Source organism: Lissotriton helveticus, chromosome 2_1 (assembly GCF_964261635.1).
Source record: "Lissotriton helveticus chromosome 2_1, aLisHel1.1, whole genome shotgun sequence".
In the NCBI taxonomy this organism is placed as follows: Eukaryota; Metazoa; Chordata; class Amphibia; order Caudata; family Salamandridae; genus Lissotriton; species Lissotriton helveticus.
Window position 1 is genome coordinate 872,624,482 of NC_136059.1, and position 21,262 is coordinate 872,645,743.

Consider the following 21,262-nt stretch of genomic DNA (forward strand, 5'->3'; position numbering starts at 1 on the left):
TTGTGTGTCTTTTGGTGAGGTAGTCCCTACCTCACTAGAGAGTGGGATGGGGGCTAGTGACAGTTGCTGGCCCCATCCACCCTCGGACGAGGTGTCAGTAATAGAAACTCTGCCCTGGGCACCTCAGGGCTTAACAGTGAAGCACCCAGCTCCAAGGTTATCTATGATGCTCCCCTTTGTCACGAGGGGGAGGGCCTTGAGGTGATTGACCAGGCTGAAGAGGTCAAGTCCACCAGATCTGTGATCTTTTCTGCCTGGCAAAGTTCAGCTCAGGCAGTTAGCCATCTACACATGTATAGCATCTGGCTGCCTAACCAGAACATAGCGTGTCTGTCAGGCTGACCTTACCTCAGCCCCTCTGCCGTTAAGGATGGACCGCTGCTGCCTGCGACCCTAATAAAAGGCCTCGCGGCCGTCCACTTATTTTTGTCTTCTGCTAGATTGGATTTGTAATGTGGGCAGCTCATTTCATGACTGCACGAGGTGACCGCCGTTGCTGTCACTCACCGAGGGATAACCGACGTGAGTGAGGGCACTTCTGACGACCCTGGGACCCCCAATGACCAGTATGGGATTGGGGGGGTGGGGGTCTGCCGTGGTCTGTGCCCCCTTCCTTTGGACGTAATCCGGTAGTGCTTTCGCAAGTTAGCAATGCTCTCGGTGAGCCTGGGATAGACGCCTGACCCCAAAATGGCGCCTGCAGTCAGGCAGCCATGGGAGGCTCAGTGGTGCACCCTGGGGCTCCCCCATGCACAATACAGCTCAGCTTCCTCTACTCTTGGAAAGAACTACTCGGTGGAGGGCACATGTGAATCGCTGCTCACCTTCCAGCAGCACTTGGTGATTTTGTCCTTGTCCTCCAGAGAAAGATGAAGTCCAGCTACTTCTACCCCAAGCTTCTCGTCACCAGCCTGGCATCCGGGCCGTCTGTGGTCTCTCACGAGCAGGGCTTCATTGTGGTGGAGTCCAATCCACCTCATCTACACCTACACAGGGATCTACATAGGCCCAGTCATGACGTGCCTCACTTTAAAATGGCGGCCTCCGCTGCCTTCGTTTCTCGGACCGCCACTATGGCAGACCCCAGCTCCTTCTCCGATACCGAGCTGGACTACACCAAGCATCACCTACATGTGGATTTCAGCAGCAGCGTTGTCCAGGGGGAGTCCCAGCAGGGTGGCCTCTCCTCCCCTGGTGATACTGTTCTTCCTATTCCGTTCTGCCAAAACTGACCTCCTTCCATGCCCCTTGTTTCTACTCCCCTCCCCCATTCCCTCTATCCTCTATTGGGAACTTTGGTATTCTATGTTTGACTATGCAACTTAGCTAATATACCCACTCAGAATTGTTTATTCTTGTTTTTCCCGACCGTTGAGACCTGAGCAACATGGCTGATGCCCGGTGGAGTTGCTAGACAGCTGTAGAGGATATTGGCCCTGGTTCACCCTCATGACTGTCTCCTACCCAGCCGATCATTGGGCATAGTTTCACCATGTCTTCCTGCTGTGTCTCCTTCCTCCCTGACCGTTGAGACCTAGCATTTTGGCTGATGCCGTTGGAGCTACCTTGATAGCTATAGAGGAGATGGGCTGTGGACTCCCCCCAAGGGCCTCCATTCCCCCCTAACCGCCCCCCACCCCCCGGACGTCACCCAGCTGGACTTTGGGCAGACTTCTCTTTGTCTCTCCGCCTTATCTCCCTCCTTCCCTTCTACCTTACCCTTCTATGCTCCTTTTCCTTGTCTTCTATGCTCTTTAAATGTTCTCCAACAACAGATGTAATTTGTAACTGATGTAACTTCGTAAAAATGTGGAACCTCATGTAAAGCGCTCTCTGATACCTCCGGGTCTAGCCAGCGCTATATAAAACTCAAATAAATAAATAAAAATGTAAAGGGTGGGACCAAGGTTTTTTCGACTGGTCTAGAATTTTTTATGTCCACATTTTGTCTTTCAGCAGTAGATCCCCTTTGTTCTTCCCATTCAGGTATTCACTGCTCCTGTCCTCTGTATAATCCTCAGTGTGATATCAGCCTTTGGAGTGAGTTTATCACCCCTCTTATCCTAGGCTCTTCTACCGGCCCCACTAAAACTATGTCAAACAGTTTTGTTCAGTTTTGTTCTGCTGGATTCTGGCTTACTGAGCACAGTTTTGGGTTAGGGTTTTCCTCTCGCCGCTTTCTCGAACTAAAAGCCTCTGAAAAATCCACCAAGATCTTCCTAGTCAGAGCTTTGATTAAAGTAAAGCCTTGTCTTTCTTAATTGCACACATTTGAATCTGCATTCACAAGGATTTGAATTGAATTGTACTCAGCAGTAAATATTGACTGCCAACCTTTGCTGCACTTCATTTTTTTTGTATAGATCTAACGATGAAACGTTAAGTCTTCTACTAGAAGAATATCAATTCACTGTCTCCATCCGCAAATGCCTAGGATTGGGCATTTATAGAAATGTTCAGCAGAGGTCCTTAGCTGAAGAACTTTATATGGAAAAGACTAAACTAGAGGACTACTACAAGGTTCTTCGGATCTAGTGTCTCATTTTGAATGTCATTTCATATTTTCGACATTGAAATCAAATGTCCATGCTTCTCTCCTTGTCTTCATATTGCCACACATTATAATATCCTTGTAACCTAAAACTCAGTTTACATAAGGATCACACTATTTTTCCATATAGCACTTGCACCCAACTTGGGGTATCGAGGCACTGTAGAACAACTTGTGTTGACGTTATTCAGCATGCTAATAGCTGCTTCTAATGTTCCTCTTTAGTATCAAATCAATAAGTTTGTGTTTTTGTTTTTTAGGGTCAGGTGGTGAGCTGGACATTGTGGTAACCTCTAACAAAGAAGTGAAAGTTGCTGCTATTCGTGATGCTTTTCAGGAGGTCTTTGGTATGGCAGTAGTAACGGGAGAAGCTGGACAGTCAAACATTGCACCTCAGCCTGTGGGGTATGCTGCTGGACTAAAGGTGAGTCAGTACAATACAGCTGTCCTAACAGCAATTGCTAATGCAACACCGCAATAATCATTTAAACTGAACTTGGGTTAAGTGAGTTAGAATTTAATTGAGTGGGCTAAGGTAATCGATTAACAGGAAACAGAATGTCGTGATATTTTATGTGCTAGTGGTTTAGTATGGTCTATAGGGTAATTTCCCACTGAAGAATTATATCATGGCCACATTCAGGTTTGCTCTTTTGTTTTTATCTTTCTTAAGTAATTAGACTGTGTCAGTATGGTTGCATTTGCTTTAAATCGCCATCTGATGTTTCTGTAATTGTATTACAAACTAAATGAATGGCAGTATGATTTTGACAAAATAAATTATTTACTTATGCCTCCTTTCCCATCTGAGGTATAGACAACCAACCAGGACTCTCTAGACATCTCTGTCCTGGGCTTTTCTTTCAGTTTGATTCGAGGTGTAACCCTTCACCTTACAGTCAGCCTTGAGGGCTCGACACCAGATATTTCTTGGCCGTCCTCTTTTCCTTTTGCCTTGAGGGTTCCAGGTGAGGGCTTGCCTGGTGGTGTTTGATGCAGACTTGCGGATGGTCTGACCTATCCATCTCCAGCATCTATTCATGATTTCTTCATGAGCAGGGAGTTTGAAAGTCTGCTGCCATAGGCTGTGTTGCTTATGGTGTTTGGCATGCAGATTTGGAGGATTTTCCTCAGACAGGTGTTGATTAAAGTCTGGACTTTGTTGGTGGTGGTCGCTATTGTCTTAATAGAAACTTTATACAGAAGGACCTATTCTATGTTGCTGTTAACAAGCCTGCTCTTGGTTTGCAGTGTTAGATCCTTGGAGATCCATATCTTCTTTAGCCAAATGAAGACCGCCCTTGTTTTGACAAATCTTACCTTGACATCGGCGTCTGTGCTGCCCTGCTTTTCTAAGTCACTGCCCAGGTAGGTGAAGGCTTCAACACATTCCAAGCATCTGCTGCACGAGTGACTGCAGTTGTGCTGGCCGTGTTAGCCTTCACGTTCTTGTTTTTTTCCCCTGTGGATGTTGAGGGCAAGTTGTGCTGATGCGGTTTCCACATTGTCTGTCTTCTCTTGCACCTGCAGATGGGTATGGGAGAGTAGAGCCAGGTCATCTGCACAGTCCAGGTCATAGAGCTGCATCCAAGGCATCCACTGGATCCTATTTCTCCTCCTTCCCTTGGATGCCTTCATGATCCAGCCTATGGCCAGAATGTAGAGAAAAGACGAGCGCAAACAACCCTGGCAGACACCGTTCCTCACAAGGTTTACCATGAGTTGTCCTTCATGAACTGTCCTGCAGGTCATTCCCTCGTAAGAGTTCCTGATGATTCTTTAGAGTTTATCTGGTACACCTAGTGGCGGAGGAGTTTCCAAAGGCTCTCTCTCCATGCCTTCGGATGCCTTCTCATAGTCTATAAAGCTATCATAGAGAGGAGAGTTCCATTCCATCAACTGCACAATGACGATGGAGAGTGTTGCAATATGGTCTTTGCAGGATCTATCTATGCGGAGGGCACCTAGCTGGTCTTGCGTCTGAGCGTCAATTTATTCCTTCATTCTGATCAGGATGACTCTGTTGAATACTTTGGCTGGTGTTGATAGTTGACAGTTGTGGTCTGTAGTTTGTGCAAAAAATAAATTAGTCCACTTTATTTGTATTTTTCAACCACTTCATCAATGGTAATGTCAGTTGGGAGAAATTGTAACTGTGGACACCCTCATTTTGTACCTCAATGTATGCTGGTTTTTGGATGTTAACTGTGCCTCGGTTCCCAAATGCACAATGTATAATGACTATCTGTTCATCCCATTATTAACATAATTGCTGCATGGCATTTTACAAGTCATTATGCCAATGGCTGTGAGGTTTAGTTATCCCTGACAGTGTATTGTAAGTTGACAGTATGTGTACAGGGTTTTATATGTGCTTTTTTTAAAAGGGCTTCCATGTATTTATGTGGTATTTGTATACTTCAGAGCTAACCAAAAGGCAGTAGAGTACTGCAAAAACTTAAAGGCAAAGATGCAGTCAGTTAGTGATTGAAGGCAAATCTGAGTGCTGAGAGTAGGACTGTTGCTCCTCATAAGGTAGTGTGTTTAGAAGATGTGTCTCAGCTCACTCCTAAATTGGAACTTAGCTGAGATAGTCCTGATGGATACAGTGATGTAATTCCCGATCCTATGTTCAGTTAAAGGAAGAAGGCCTATTGCCTTGTTTTTCCTTTTTTGCACTCAGTCTCCATCCCGATAGTTTCCTTGCTGTGGATGTGCCAAGACCCTTCCAAGAGGGGGAGGTTGCCAGATAGGGGCAGCGGTGTTGGTTGTGATGGCTTTGTAGATGATGCAATTGGTTTTGCAGATGATGTGGGCTGGCAAGAGGAGCAGTGACTTCCCATTAGAATGAGAGTGAGGCCCTTGCTGCTGCATTTTTGGGTCACTTAAGGAAGGCCATTGTGGAGCCTTGGAGGACCTAGTGCAGGGTGTTGCCATCATCCAGACCCAAATAGTATGCAGGTTTAAACAGCAGTTTTGGAGTCACATTTTAGAAAAAAACAATAGTTTCACTCTCCTTAGTAGGGCAATGTACAGGGTGAATTTGTGTGACTTTCTATTGGATAAAAGATGTGAATCAAATCTGTCCAGGTTCGTACCATTGAGCCAGGCTAAGACTAGTTTATATTGTTCTGGCGAATAGTAGCAATTCTTCCTTGGTGCAGTTGAGGTAGGCTCTGGAGGAGGTGTAGACACTGTTTGAGGTACGAATGTCTGCAGCGGAGGAGACTTTCAAGTAGGTTTGTGCATATTCAATGTATTAGTGACTTTCAAATGCTGTTATGTGTGTGTAGAGTCCACAGGGGGCTCTGTGGAGAGATTGAATATGAGAATAGGCAAAATGGAACCCTGGGGGACTTTGCAAGTGATAAAATCTTCTAGGGCCTGACTGGTGTTCGTTGGACAGGTGGGAGGGTATCCAGTGAAGGGCATTGCCATTGAACCATCAATCAATCAATCAACCTGGTTTTGTGGAGCATGGCTAATCACCCGCAAGGATATCCCAGGCCCTAGGTTCCTGTTGGGATCAGTCGTAGAGCCAGGTCTTGAGTACCTTTCTGAATTCTGATAGGGAGAATGATGTACGTAGGTGAAGGGGAAGGTCGTTCCAGGACTTGTCGGCGAGGTAGGAGAAGGATCGTCCTCCACTGTAGCTTCAGCGGATAGGGAAGTGAGGGAGGAGCAGTGCAGATCTCTAGAGGGTTGGTGGAAGTTCAGTTGATGTTTGCTGGTCCTTCGTCATGGAGGGCCTTCGAGGCACCCACCAGCCTCTTAAATTGGCATATTTTCTGGATGGGGAGCCAGTGAAAGTTTCGGTGGTGTGGGTCCATTTGGGAAGTTCGAAGAGGAGTCTAGCAGATGATTTCTTTATCGTCTGGAGTCTCTTCTGGAGTTGGGTGGTGATTCACGTGTAGAGTGCGTTGCCGTAGTCCAGCCGGCGGTGACTAGGGATTGATTGGCGGTTTTCCTGGTGTTGACGGGGATCCATTTGAAGATCTTTCAAAGGATGCGGAGGGTGTGGAAGCAGGCAGTGGAGACTGCGTTGTCCCAGCGTTTAATGGCGAGCTTGCTGTCCAGAATGATTCCTATGGTTGCAGGCGTGGTCTGTTGGTGTGGGTCTTCATTATAAGGGCCACCAGGTGTTGTTCCACAGTGTGGTGTTCCCAAAATTCAACACTTCCATCTTGTCAGTGTTGAGCTTCAGGTAGTTGGTCTTCATCTAGTGGGTCACACTAGTCCTGCAGATGTAGAAGTTGCTCCTGGTGGTGGAGGTTTCTTCGGTGAGTGAGAGGATAAGCTGGAATTAATGTTGAGGCCATGGGTTCTGATGATGTTGGCCAGGGGCATCATGTATGTGCTGAACAGGGTGTTGCTGAGGGATGAACCTTGAGGGACTTCGCAGGTGGTCTCTTTGGTTCCGAGGTAAGTGGTGGTAGGCAGATTCTCTGGGTTCATCCTGTGAGGAAGAATATGCTCCATTTGAGGGCATCTCCCTGGATCCTGATGTGGTGGAGTCTCTTGAATGTGTGGTGGGATACAGTGTTGAATGCTGCTGATAGGTCGAGGAGGGTCTGGGCAGCGGTTTCACCCCGGTCAGGAAGGGTTCTGAAGTCGTCGGCAGCGATCAGGGCGGGCTTGGTGCTGTGGTTGGCCCGGAACCTGGATTGAGAGGCATCCAGCAGGTTGTTTCTCTCCAGGTGTTTGGTGAACTGGTGGTTGATGGCCTTCTTGAGGATTTTGGTGTGGAAGGGGTGCAGCAAGATAAGGCGGCAGTTCTGGAGTTCGCTGGGGTCAGCACAGAGCTTCTTGCAGAGGGTTCTGACCTCTGCGTGTTTCCATCTGTTGGGTAAGGCAGCCATGGTTATGGATGCGTTGAGAATGGAGGTGAGTTTGCAGCTAATTGTCCTACTCCTGAGGTTGAAGAAGCAGTGGCATGGGTCCGTGGGTGCTCCGGAGTACTGGAGTTCATGATTGTGGGGGTGTTCTGTGTGGTGAGCTCTTATCATGTGGTGAGTGGGTGGTTGTGGGTGGCATCCGTTTGTGTGAGGAGGTTGTAGAGGTCGCTGGGTCGGGGTTAGAAATACTGTAGATGGCGGATATCCTGTTGTGGAACGGAATTAGTCTGCCATGGTGTTGCAGGGTTCCTGGAATTGGGAGATCGGTGGCTGGTGAGCAGGAGAACTGAAGAGTTTTTGCTGTGGTTGGAGCTTGCTTCGATGATGTCTACCAGGGCACCTCATTTCGTGTCTTTAGGGCATTGGTGGTATTTTTTGAGGGCTGACTTGAAGGTGACTTGGTCTGTGGACTCTGTACTGGTGCACCATCTTCTTTCTAGTCGCTTGCACTTGTGTTTTATTGTCCTGAGTTCTGGTGTGTAGCAGCTGGCTTGTTTGGTGGATCTGCAGGTCTTGGCTAGTTTGATGGGGGTGACGCATTCAAAACTTCAGGGTGTGAGTGAGGGTTGGATAGTAGGAAGATCAACTGTGTTGGAAGCATCTGGGAGGTCCATCAACATCAGGAGGCAAGGTTCAACTTTTTCCATGGTTAGAAGGGCATCATTTATGATTTGTAATGTAGCAGACGTTATGCTGCAGCGTGGTCTGAAGGTGGATAGGTAGGCCTGAGTTCATGTTGGTGTTCATTTGATCTCATAGTTGTGCATACACTGCTTTTTTCAGTGTCTTTGATGTAGGGTATGATGGACCAATTGTTTGAAAGGTCATCCAGATCTAGTGCCAAGTCCTTCAAAATTGGGACGATATGGCCTGTCTTCAGAGCAGCTGGGAGACGTCTGAGTGAGGTAAGCATTGTTAATGAGTAATTGGGGAAACTGGCAGGTGTTCCAAACATGTTTCAAATTTATATATTGTTTCATGCTCCCTATTTGAAACAGAATCTGTGACCCAAATATATGAAAGAATTTTGTTTTCGCAAATCACAGAATTCGGCTGTTTGCGGATGCAAAATGGCCTTTTCTCAAGTATGAAAGGCTTCAGGATTCGCAATTTAGGTAATCGCAATTTATAGCGATTACCTAGATTGCGAATGCACATAGGGAATTACAATTTGCCATTCCCTAATTTACATGTAAGAAGCCTTTCCTAAATGTGAACTGTGAATTTTGAAAATGCACAAAAAAGCATTTTTCTGAGTGACATGTTGCGCACATATGCCCCTAGGCATATGTCCACCTTACATGTGCACAATTTAAATTTTGGGGGTGCCTCAGGAGGGCCTTAGGCCCCCAGGCACCCTTGGCTCTGCATTCGCTAATTTGCGATTACCAATTAGGTTATTGCAAATTAGCTAATGTAAAACTATTGGCACCCATGGGGTTTTCGGCCCATAGGAACAAATGGAGTAATATTACCTAATAGTGATCACTAGTTAGCGAATCGCTATTAGGTAATATTAGGGTATCGCAAAACCTTCACAGATTCCTTAATACATTGCATTCTGCGATTAACAAATAGCGATTTGGTGAAAATCACTATTTAGTAATCGCAAAATCCTACTTTCATACATTTGGCCCTGTTTCTTTTGTTTGACATTATTTTTAGACATTAAGTAATTTTGCATTTTATTCAATGACTTCAATGCACAAATTCTACTACCTAAGAGTGAATACAATACTAAAATGCCAGATTTCTTACTTCGAAAGTTAAGGAAGTTCAGCCCAGCACACAACAAGCTGTGGAGATGAGGGAGGTGTGATGATGTAATTTTACCCTTTTTGGTAAAATCCTTTGTTATAATTGATCTCTGCATAGCTCATTGTCACCTAGACGTGTGTGAGGGGGCAGGATCCTACCTGTTCTGCTTCAAACTGAAAGTGAAATAATGAGGATGTGAAAACAAAGACGAGATAGATGTGATTCACAAGCAAAAGATTCTCTCCCAACTTGGACTGAACTTAAGTAGGAAGCAAATTGCCCAATGCTCCCATTGGATTTGAGGAGGGGCTCTGAATACTGTGTTCTAGTGAAGCCCCAAGATTGCAATGAGCTTTATAATCTGGTAGTTGTTGGAGCCCAGAAAAACCAACAATGTCCACACAGTTTTTTTTTCCAAGTCCTTTTCCAAGTTGGCTATGATTCTATGACCGAAATACTAAGCGGCTGCTGGAATGCAGTTTTCTCTCTTTCTAGACTGGAGTATCTATTCTCTGCAGCTCCCACACTCCTGAAGTTTCTCCAGGTTGTCCTGCTTGAATCTTCCCAAAAATATTTACTAATAGAGACTTCTGGCACAGATTCCTTACTTTAGAATTATCTACAGGCATCCTACTGGATCTAGAAATTGTTTCTTGAGCAGTACCCTTAGACGTCGGAAGGAAACTCCTGAGACGGCTCCAACGCATCCAGAACGCCTCTGCACGCCTGACCCTCGACACCCCTTCGCCGCAGCCACATCACACCCCACCTGAGAGACCTGCACTGGCTCCCGGTCAACAAGAGGAGAACCTTCAAGCTTCTCACCCACGCACACAAGGCACTCCACAACACCGGACCAACATACCTCAACAGACGACTCCGCTTCTACACCGCCAGCTCCGCTCCGCCTACCTCGCCCTCGCTACAGTCCCCCGCTTCCGAAGAGTGACCTCAGGGGGCAGATCGTTCTCCCACCTCGCCGCCAAGACCTGGAACACCCTCCCCATCCACCTACGGCAGAGCCAAGACCTGCTGACCTTCAGAAAACTCCTCAAGACCTGGCTTTTCGAGCAGTAGCAGCATTCCCCACCCCAGCGCCTTGAGACCCTCACGGGTGAGTAGTGCGCTTTACAAATGATATGATTGATTGATTGATTGGCATAGCGTTGCTCCGCATGGCACCGTCCTTGCCAGAAGTGGCGTGCACAGTCCCTATGTAGGCTCCAACCCAGCGTGCAGACGTCTGTTCTTTTCTTTCCGCGCCAGTCAGCGTCGACCCGGAGAGTGCGCTACCCATTGTCATTTGTTTACTCCCTTTTTTTTACTTTTTCTTGGTCATTTTTGAGATTTTCTCCTGGTGTAGCAGGTATGTCAGCCAGGAAAGCCAGCTTAAAGCCCTGCTGTGCCTGTCACCAACGGATGTCTGTGACCAGCCACAATCTTGTTTGCCTCTGGTGCTTAGAGCGTGACCATGATGCGAAGACCCGCATCGACTGCTGCGTCATGCACCCCAAGGCCTTCAGGGTGTGCTCCCTCAAGCTCCTTTCTGCTCAACGTGCGACTCCATGGCAGTCTCAATCCCGGTTGAGAGAAATGTCCCAGGATTGTTCAGAAAGTCATCTTTGCACCCGTTCCTGCTAGTGCGCCTGCTGACCCTCGATGTTCACTGGTTCTTCTACCTCAGTTTTGTCCCTGGCTCCAGTCGAGCCCATTTGATCCACGGGTGGACTCAGATCCTTGCCGGCTGTCCTACCTCAACCTTTACCGATCCCAATGCTCCCGCAATCTCATCCCTGACTCCGATTTGAAGCCAGATGTGAGCCATGCTTTATCCAGTATTATGGGTGTCTTTCATAGATTCACATGCCTGAATCATTCCCAGTCGTCGAGACGGGAGTCTCCGGTACATAGAAAAGCAATGTCTTATAGACATACATAGAGAATAGTAGGCCTAAAGGCCTCACCTTAGTAACATATCCATGTCCTTTTGTAAAAAGGACCAAACTCTAGAGAAGAGCCAATCAGCTATCACCTCCCTCTAGAACCTTCCTGGCAGGAGCCTCAGTTCCTCAGATTTTCTACCGCACGTTGTGCTAAGGGAGTCTCCTCTGAGCTCTGCTCAGATTCTGTGTTTTTTTCACTTTTCTACTATGGATTATCTTCAAATACATTCTTTAAAGAAGGTCTGGTACAGGCCAAAGACTACAAGGTATGTCGCACTTTCTCAAGTAAGTTTTTGAGAGGTTGTGCAGGGTGATTTTTAATATGGTGTCAAACACTAAGACCAGAAAGGAGGTTTTTTATTTTCTCCAGTGACCGTGATGAGGCGTTATCCTCAACGTCTAGGAGACCTCAAAAGAGAAGAGAATCTCCTCAGACTCATTCCTCAGGGGAACATCCTGAGAAGGCCCTCAAAAAAAGACCACTCATGGGTCTTCTGGGCGCAGTTCTTAAAAATCTCCTCACTCTGTGGATAAGGAGAGTAAAGGACTTGCTTTTGGAGAAAAATCATGTCAAAAAGGCGACTTCTGAGCCGTCAAAATCACCTCCTCTGGTCATAGGACCCTTCAGGAAGGCGTCTTCTATTCCTCCTGAGGTAAAGACTAAGAAGCCAACATCGTCAACAGGATCGTCGACAAAGAAACCATCATCATTGCCTATTACAGCCTCTTCGTCTACGATGGCCTCGTCTACGATGGCCTCGTCTACGATGGCTCATCTACGATGGCCTCGTCTACGATGGCTCATCTACAATGGCTCGTCTACGACGGCTCATCTACGACGGCTCGTCTACGACGGCTCGACTACGACGGCTCGACTACGACGGCTCGTCGACGATGGCTCGTCGACGGCTCGTCTACGACGGCTCGTCTACGACGGCTCGTCTACGACGGCTCGTCTACGACGGCTCGTCGACGACGGCTCGTCGACGACGGCTCGTCGACGATGGCTCGTCTACGACGGCTCGTCTACGATGGCTCGTCGACGATGGCCTGTTTACAGCGTCGCCGACGGCCTCATCTACGATGACCTTGTCTACGATGGCCTCGTCTACGATGGCCTCATCTACAATGGCATCGTCTACGATGGCCTCGTCTACGATGGCCTGTCTACGACGGCTCGTCTACGACGGCTCGTCTACGACGGCTCGTCTATGATGGCTCGTCTATGACGGCTCGTCGACGATGGCTCGTCGACGGTGGCTCGTCTACGATGGCCTGTTTACAGCGTCGACGACTGCCTCATCTACGATGGCCTTGTCTACGATGGCTCATCTACAATGGCTCGTCTACGACGGCTCGTCTACGACTGCTCGTCGACGACGACGGCCTCGCCTATGACTGCTCGTCTATGACGGCCTGTTTACGGCGTTTCGACGATGGCCTCGTCTACGATGGCCTCGTCTACGACTGCGTCGTCGACGACGGCCTCATCTATGACTGCTCATCTACGACGACCTGTCTATGGCGTCGACGATGGCCTCGTCTACGATGGCCTCATCTACGAGGGCTCGTCTTCGATGGCTCATATACGACGGCATAGTCATCGACGGCCTCGTCTATGACTGCTCGTCTACGACGGCCTGTCTACGGCGTCGATGATGGCCTAGTCTACCATGGCCTCGTCTACCATGGCCTCGTCTACGATGGCCTCATCTACGATTTCTCCTCTACGATGGCTCCTCATTGACGGCCTCGTCTACGACGGATTGTCTATGATGTCGCCTACGACGGCCTCGTCTATGACTGCTCGTCTACGACGGCATAGTCTATGACGCCGATCTCGTCGACGGACCCGTCGACGAGGGAAATTCCGACAATTTTGGAATCTCTTATAATGTGGTAGAGAGGGCTGCTCAGCGTTTTAAGATCTCAATGGTCTCTCAAGAACCGGTCTGCTTCTTGTATGACTTCACAGAACCTCTCAAGAAGGCAGTAAGGTCAATACCGATTATCGATTACCTATAGTCAGAAGGGGTAAAGGTCATGCAGAACCCCTCCTCTGTATCACCAGTGATCCCTCAGTTGGATAAGAAGTATAGGGCGCCAGATACAGCACCCGCGTGTTTAACAGGGCATCCTAAGCCGGACTCCGTGGTGACACAGGCGGCCTAGAAGACCTCCAGGAATCCTTCGGCCCCTTTGTCGCTTCCTCCTGGTAAGGAGGTAAGAAGAGTGGACAACATTGGGAACAGGTTTTCCTCAATATCGGCAATGACGGTAAAGGCCGCGAACGCCCTAGCGCTCTTGGGACGCTATAATAGGCAATTGTGGCCACACATAGCCCCATAGCTGTCGGAATTGCCAGATTCATCCAAAGAGGAAGTAAAGAGGATTCTGCTAGATGAGGCATCGACGTCAGAAACTATAGACTGCGCGATGGATATCACTATGACAGGGTTCCGCCAGTTGGCTGGAGCAGCAGTCTTGCGGCTCCAAGGATGGCTAAAGGCAACCTCTTTCCGTCCTGAGGTGCAAACAAAAATTTTGGGCATGCCATATGTTAGCCAGTTACTATTTGGCATGAAAAATTGATAAAGCAGACACTGCGAGACCTTTGGGCACTCTTCAGTATAAGAACCAGTCCTGTTGTAGAAATAGAGGAAGAGGACAGTCTTCCTACAGAGGAAATTATTAATACTGGTCTTCCAGCCCTTCAGGCCAGAGTAGACCGCAATACCAACAGCGCCAACAACAGCAAAACAAGCAATCCTCTTTTGGGAGGTCGTCCTTTCAAGGTACAGGACAGCGGAAATAACAAAAATCTATGGCTGCTTCTATGAGAGATCTCGATTATGCTGCAGAAAGGAGCAATAGAGAGAGTACCTCCATCTCAGAAGGGAAAAGGGTTTTATTCTTGCTTCTTTTGATTCAGAAAAAAGACAAGAAGTGGAGACCAATCTTGGACCTTAGGGCCCTCAACAAATTCCTAAGAAGTAGTCGTTTCGCATGGTAACGATCCAGGAGGTCTTGCAACTACTGTAACAGCAGGATTGTAGGGCGTCCCTAGACATACAGGACGCTTACTTCCATATCCCAATTCACAGGAATCACAAAAAGGTACTTGCAATTTGCAGTAGCGAGCAGACACTTGCAGTTTCGCGTTCTGCCCATTCGGGCTCAAGTCTGCACCGCGCATATTCACGAACTGTCGTACCCCGGTGGCGGCATATCTCAGACAGTGCCATCACCAAGTCTTTCCGTATCTGGATGACTGGCTGGTCAGGACTTCATCCTTAGAAGACGCGTCCAGGTCTTCCAACGCCTGTTTAAAGCTTTTCGATTGCTAGGGTCTCACCCTCAATCAGGAAGAATCGGTCCTACAACCTTCTCAGTGCATCAGTTTCCTAGGTGCAACCCTGGACACACGGTCAGCAAAAGCTTTCCCATCCAGAGAGAGGATGTACAAGCCCCTTGCACTTGCTGCTATAGTAGCCTCGAAGAAAGTCTTGACAGTCAGTCACTTCAAATCCCTCCTGGGGATGTCAGCGTGTATCCTCCTGATTCATCACTGTCGACTACGAATGAGGAATCTACAGGAGGCGCTCTTGAAGCAGTGGGTCCAATGCACAGGGTCATTCGACGACCACATAAAAGTGAATCCTCAGATGGTCGGAGCCCTGCAATGGTGGATGTCATCTCAAAACCTCTCTCAAGGCTTGTCATTCCTGCTTCCGGCTGCTCCTCATGTTCTCACAACAGGCGCCTCCTTGGAACGCTGGGGAGCTTTTCTGCAAGAGCTACAGATAAGCGGGTAGTGGTCTCCTATGGAGAAGAAACTACATATCAATCTGCTCGAACTGCGGGCAGTCTTCCTGGCCCTTCAAGCTTTCCTGCCAAGAATAAAACATTCCCTGGTGCTCATCCGGACAGACAACACCACGACTAAGCACTACCTCAACAAAGAGAGAGGGACACGCTCGCTGACACACTATCGCGAGTTGCAAAAAATAATCTGGAATTGGCTCATACTCCACAATATAACCCTAAGAGTGGAATATGTCCCAGGCACGGACAATGTGCTCTCCGACTTGTTGAGCAGGCAGACATCGTCACACGAGTGGGAGCTAGATCAACAAATTATCGACCAGATCTTCTCCAGATGGGGCACGCCGCAAATCGATCTATTTGCGACGACAATGAACACCAAATGCCCACACTTCGCAAGTTGGCATCCCCAGTCAGGGTCTCTAGGGAATGCATCTTCCATCGCATGGCGCAACGTCGTTGCGTACGCCTTTCCGCCATTCCCGATGCTTCCCAGAGTCCTCAGCAAAATTTAGGTGGAGCCTTGTACTCTAATTTTAATAGCTCCAACTTGGCTGAGGCAACATTGGTTCACAGAGCTCCACCGTCTATCCCTGGAGCCGCCGGTCCACCTGCGGCAGTATCTATCTCTGCTTACAATGAACAACAATAAAGTTCAACATCTGGATCTGAGGTCTCTCAGGTTAGTCGCCTGGCTCCTGAGTTCAGAGAGTTCCACAATCTGAATATTCCACAAGACAGTAGACATTCTTGCCAGAGCAAGGGCGGATAGCATGACCAAGACGTATTCCCTGAAATGGAAGCGCTTTTGTGTTTGGTGTGCAGATCACGGGATTCGGCCTTTCTCCACATCACCGGAGCAAATATTACCTTAACTATTACATCTGGCACAGTCGGGCCTAGCCCACTCCTCCATTAAAGTACACTTAGCAGCAATATCTCGTTATAAAGAACTTCAGCGAGTCCATCGCTCTGGTCAAGCGGATTGATTAAGCAATTTCTAAAACGATTATACAGATCTTTCCCGCCAGTAAGGATGTTGCCACCTGCCTGGCATCTCATTGTGGTTCTTAACCAGCTCATGAAACATCCGTTCAAACCAGTACACAGAGCTGACCTAAAGTATGCCTCGTGGAAATCAGCACTCCTCCTGACGCTCACATCTGCAAGGGGGGTCAGTGAGCTACAGGCGTTTTCAATCCAGGATCTTTTTCTACAGTTTAATAACGACAGAGTAATCCTGAGAACCAATCCTAGGTTTATCTCAAAAGTCCCGTTGGACTTCCACCTAAATGAACCTGTGGTTCTGCGTTCCTTCTTTCCGAACCCAAGCACGGCAGCTGAGAGATCGCTGCTTTCTTTGGATCTCAAGCGATGCTTGAAGTTTACACTGACAAAACGAAAACATTCAGGAAATCTAACCAGCTATTCATAGCTTACAGCAGACCTAGAAAATGTCTACCGCTTGCTAAGCAGAGCATCTCCAGATGGATTTCTGCAGCCATTGCTTTCTGTCATGACCAAGCTGGACAGCCATTGCATTCCAAAGTGAGATCGCACTCCACGTGAGCCATGTCCACTTCTTTAGCTCTCTTTGCAGGGGTGCCAGTCATTGACATTTGCAGGGCGGCAACATGGAAGTTGCCGCATACCTTCACTAGGCACTACTGCCTGAATATGGAGCTGATGAATGATGCAGCAGTGAGACAATCAGTGTTACGCCATCTTTTCAGTAAGGTGAGCCTTCCTCCGTCCCTCCATCCTACTCTGGTGTGCCCATTTCTTTAGTAATACTTATTGTGGAGGTCTAATGATGGTTCATGCTCGCATGATGCGTCTTATCTAAGGACTTGTATATGCTGTTCCATCAGAAATGTGCACTCTGCATTGCTTGCTACTCTGATTCAGGCATGTGAATCTATGAAAGACACCCATAATACTGGATAAGAAATGCGTTACTTACCTGTAACTGCAGTTATCCAGTATTGGTGTCTTTCATAGATTCACATGCAACCCTCCCGCCTCCCCTGGAAGGACTCACCTAACTCTCTCAGTGTCACGCCTACTTAGCTTAGTGCGTACGAAAATCTGAGGAACTGAGGCTCCTGCCAGGAAGGTTCTAGAGGGAGGTGATAGCTGATTGGCTCTTCTCTAGAGTTTGGTCCTTTTTACAAAAGGACATGGATATGTTACTAAGGTGAGGCCTTTAGGCCTACTATTCTCTATGTATGTCTATAAGACATTGCTTTTCTATGTACCGGAGACTCCCGTCTCGACGACGGGGAATGATTCAGGCATGTGAATCTATGAAAGACACCAATACTGGATAACTGCAGTTACAGGTAAGTGACGCATTTCTTCCAGACCACAGCCCAAGCCCTATTCCTATGGGACTCGTGGAGGACCCTAAAGAATACCAGCCCCTAGACCGAAACATGAACTGGGTTGAGGATTTGGTGGACGCCAGCGGACTGTCACCTCTCCAGATACTGGCATTGTCTCTCCTCGTACTGTGGCTATGTAGGAGGAAGCCTCGTTTACTATGGTGGTGAGAAGGGCGGCTGAGGTCATGGACCTTAGCCTACCCTCAGTGGCAGTCATGACTAATGACTTGACGGTTGCTTCAGCCGGGAATAACCCCTTCAGATCCGCTTCCATTTCATGAAGCCCTCACTGACATCCTGCTTGGGACTTCGTCCAAACCCTGCACATTGGCTCCTTTGAACAGGACGATAGCCTCCGCCACCACCCTGCCCCAGGGGACCCCAATTTCCTCACACAACACCCTACCCTGGAGAGATTGGTGGTCCAAGCTTCCACCTCCCGTTTAAATCCTGGCGCACTTCTGACTACTCCACCAGATAAGGAATCCAAGAAGCTGGACACCTTGAGAAAGAAACTGTTTTCTTCCACCAGCCTGGCACTGCAGTCTCTGAACTCCCACGCTCTGTGGGACTCTGTGGCGCAGGTACAACCCATGGTCATGTAGGAGGCCCAAGCTATTGCGGACAGGAGAGATGCAGCCAGGTTCGCAATCCGATGTGGGCTGGATATGACCGACTCACTGAGAAGATCGGTTTCTTCGTCGGTGGCCTTGCAGCGCCATTTCAACTGTCTTTTCTGGGGATGTTCAAGCATCACTTATGGACATGTTCTTTGATGGCTCCTGTCTCTTTCAAGACAAGGCAGACTATGTGCTGGAGCACTTTAAGGACATCAGGGCTTCAGCCAGGTCCTTGGGTCTTTCCATTGCCCCTCTCCAACCCCAGTCTGCCTTTTGCTCCATTTGTGGCCACGGAGGGGACTTCCTACTACATCTACGTTCCCAGCCACAATGGTGCACAAGCTTCCCAGCTTCAACATGGCAGAGCATGCAGTACCTACAAGCCCCTGTGGGACGGGCAGCCAGAGGTCAGGCCAGTCCACAACCCACCGGCAAATGCAGCCCTTAGTTTGCCCTCTCACCATCATGGGCACCGAGTTGGAGGCAAGATACAGTATCACCTATCCCACTGGAGGTCAATAACATCAGACCGTGGGGTCCTTTAAATTGTCTTAAGGGGCTACTCATCTCTTCGTGACCCCCCCCCCCCACACCCTCCCTCTACCCATGCCATACACTTGCGACAACCTGACGGAGGACCACCTCTTCTTGCTCCGCCAGGAAGTGACAGCTCTTTTAGCCAAGGAAGCCATAGAGAGAGGTGCCGATGCCAAAAGTAGCTTGTGGTGATTATTCCTACTACTTTCCGGTGCCCAAGAAGCATGGAGACCTTTGTCCTATCCTAGACCTGCGCCCTTTCAATTTCTTCCTTAAGAAGGAAAAGTTAAAATGCTCACGCTCATTCAAGTCGTGTCTGCCCACGAGACCGTATGGTAACGTTGGACTTTCAGGTCGCATACTTACTTTTTCCTGTCCTGACTGCCCGCAGGCATTGCCTGCGGTTCACAGTAGGCCAAGAGCACTTTCAGTCTGCCATTTTTCTTTTCGCCTTACCAGCCTCCCTCAGGTGTTCACCAAGGATGGCAGTGGTTGCAGCTCGACTGCGGAGATGAAGGGTATCAATCTTCCCCTATCTTGACGAATGACTGTTGAAGGCTTGCTTGCCCCAGGCTGTCATCTCCCACCTCCAGACTACGGCGGACCTCCTGCATTCGCTGAAGTTCACTATCAATGTGCCGAAATCACACCTAACGCCCTCTCACACGCTCCCTTTCATCTGAGCTGTTCTGGACATGGTGCAGTGTTGGGCCTATCCTTCCGACCAGCGAGTACAAGATATTCATGCTATGATACTGATGTTCCAGCCTCTGTCCTAGATTTCATTGAGTGTTACAGCAAACAAATCATGGACGGAATGCTGCCAATGCAAACATTCTTCCCCAGTCAAAAGATCTGGGTTAAATCCATCGTTATTTTGCTCACTAGTCCCAGTTTGGACCCACCCATATGCAAATCAGTCTTGACCCTGTGCGCCATGGGAACAGTCCAGACCGAACTGCCAAGCCAGGTCCTCCCAGGACCGGAGACCAGCATCCTGGGACTGGTTTCAATTGTTTCTTTTGCATTAGATTTCATTGAGACTGGCTCAGAGGCTGTTGTAAGTTATGGCCTCTTGCCTCCTGCGTGTGACACATGGCCACTGGCATATGCGGGCTCTGCAGTGAGACCTGAGGTTCCAGTGGACGCAGCATCAGGGGAATCTCTCCGACATGATCCAGATCTTGGAGGTAAATGCAAAAGATCTGCAGCAATGGTTAACGAACTGCAGTTGGGTAAGCGGCAGACCTTTCTCTTCCCCAACCAGATCTCACAGTGGTGACAGATGTGTTACTCCTGAGATGGGGCAACCATCTGTGAGATGTGGGGATCAGACGCCTCTGGCGGAATTTGCACTCCACATCAATCTTTTGGAGCTCTGGGCGATCTGACTGGCATTAAGCCTTTCTACCCTCAATCAAGGGAAGGCTAGTGTAGGTGTTCACACACCACCACCACCACCACCATGTGGTACTGCAACAAACCGGGTGAGGTGGGGTCGAGGCCCTGCGTCTCTAGCCATTGCTGGAACTTCAGGGCATATTCCTGGTTGTTCACTACCTGCTGGGCTCTCTGAACGCCAGGGTCGACAAACTCAGATCATAAATGGCATCTCCATCCTGAGGTGGTGCAAGGTCTCTTTGAGCAGTGGGGAAAGCCTTGGTTAAACCTGTTTGTAACTATAAAGAACATGCAATGTCAACAGTTTTGCATGCTGGAGTTTCCAAGGCAGCTCTCGCTTGGAATGCTTTTCATCTCAAGTGGAGCTCCGGCCTTTCCGCCCATACCACTCCTACTCGGAGTTCTCTAGAAGATCAGGAACGACCGGGTCCAAGTCATCCTTGTGGCTCCGTATTAGGCACAGAGTCTGGTATCCCGAGCTGTTAAGCACTGCCATCGGTCCTCTGATTAGGCTGCCCCTTTGGGAGGATCTTCTTTCGCACCACAGAGGAGGGTTTAAAATGGAATCCATCAACTCTCCGCCTTCATACGTGAGAGTGAGCGGTGACAGTTGATAGCTTTCTACCTTCCGCCCAAAGTCTGCAATGTTATCTTGGCAGCAAGGCATCCTTCACCAAGGCGGTATACGCCTACCTTTGGGGCAAGTTTGTAGTATGGTGTGCAGAGAAACAGGCTGACCCTATTTCTGCTCCCATTTCTCAGGTAATTCTCTTTATCCTTTCCCTTGCTCAGCAGAGCTATGCTCTGTGCACCTTAAAGGGCTATTTTCCTTCAATCTCAGCCTTCCTGCGGTTGCCTGATCAGCTCTCTTGCTTGAAAATCCCTGTTGTACATAGGTTCCTGAAAGGTTTGCAGCACGTTTCCTCCTTCACCCTTCATCATGCTTTAGTAACACCTTAATCTAGTCCTAACGTTTCTGATGTGTGCTCACTTGAGCCATTGCACACCTTCCTCGTGGCAATTACTTTTGCCCAGAAGGTCAGTGAGCTTCAAAGTCATCCAAGCCTCCATATTTGAACATCTACCCAGACAAGCTGGTTCTTCGCACTAGTTTCCTTTCTGCCAAAAGTTGTCATTCCTTTCATGCAGGCCAATCCATCATCCTGCCTGCCTTTTACGCTCTATCACATCCCTCTCAAGAAGAGTAGCAACTTCACTGACTAGACCCAAAAAGAGCGTTGTCATTCTACTTTGACAGCACAAGAGTTTCGGGTGGACACCAACTCTTTGTGGGGTATGTTGGAGCGATGACGTTAAAAGCCGTGCAGAAGTGGACCATCTCCTGATG

At 48.4% G+C, this 21,262-nt stretch overlaps 1 protein-coding gene across 2 annotated transcripts in view; it reads left to right on the forward strand.

Moving 5' to 3' along the window:
- The window catches only part of PRRC1 (proline rich coiled-coil 1), a 189,750-nt gene that overhangs the window by 119,336 nt on the left and 49,152 nt on the right, over positions 1-21,262 (forward strand). For both annotated transcript variants that reach the window (XM_078675604.1, XM_078675603.1), the window contains exon 6: positions 2,812-2,975. In XM_078675604.1, the coding sequence (XP_078531730.1) occupies positions 2,812-2,975 (164 nt within the window). The remainder of the gene's footprint in view (positions 1-2,811; positions 2,976-21,262) is intronic.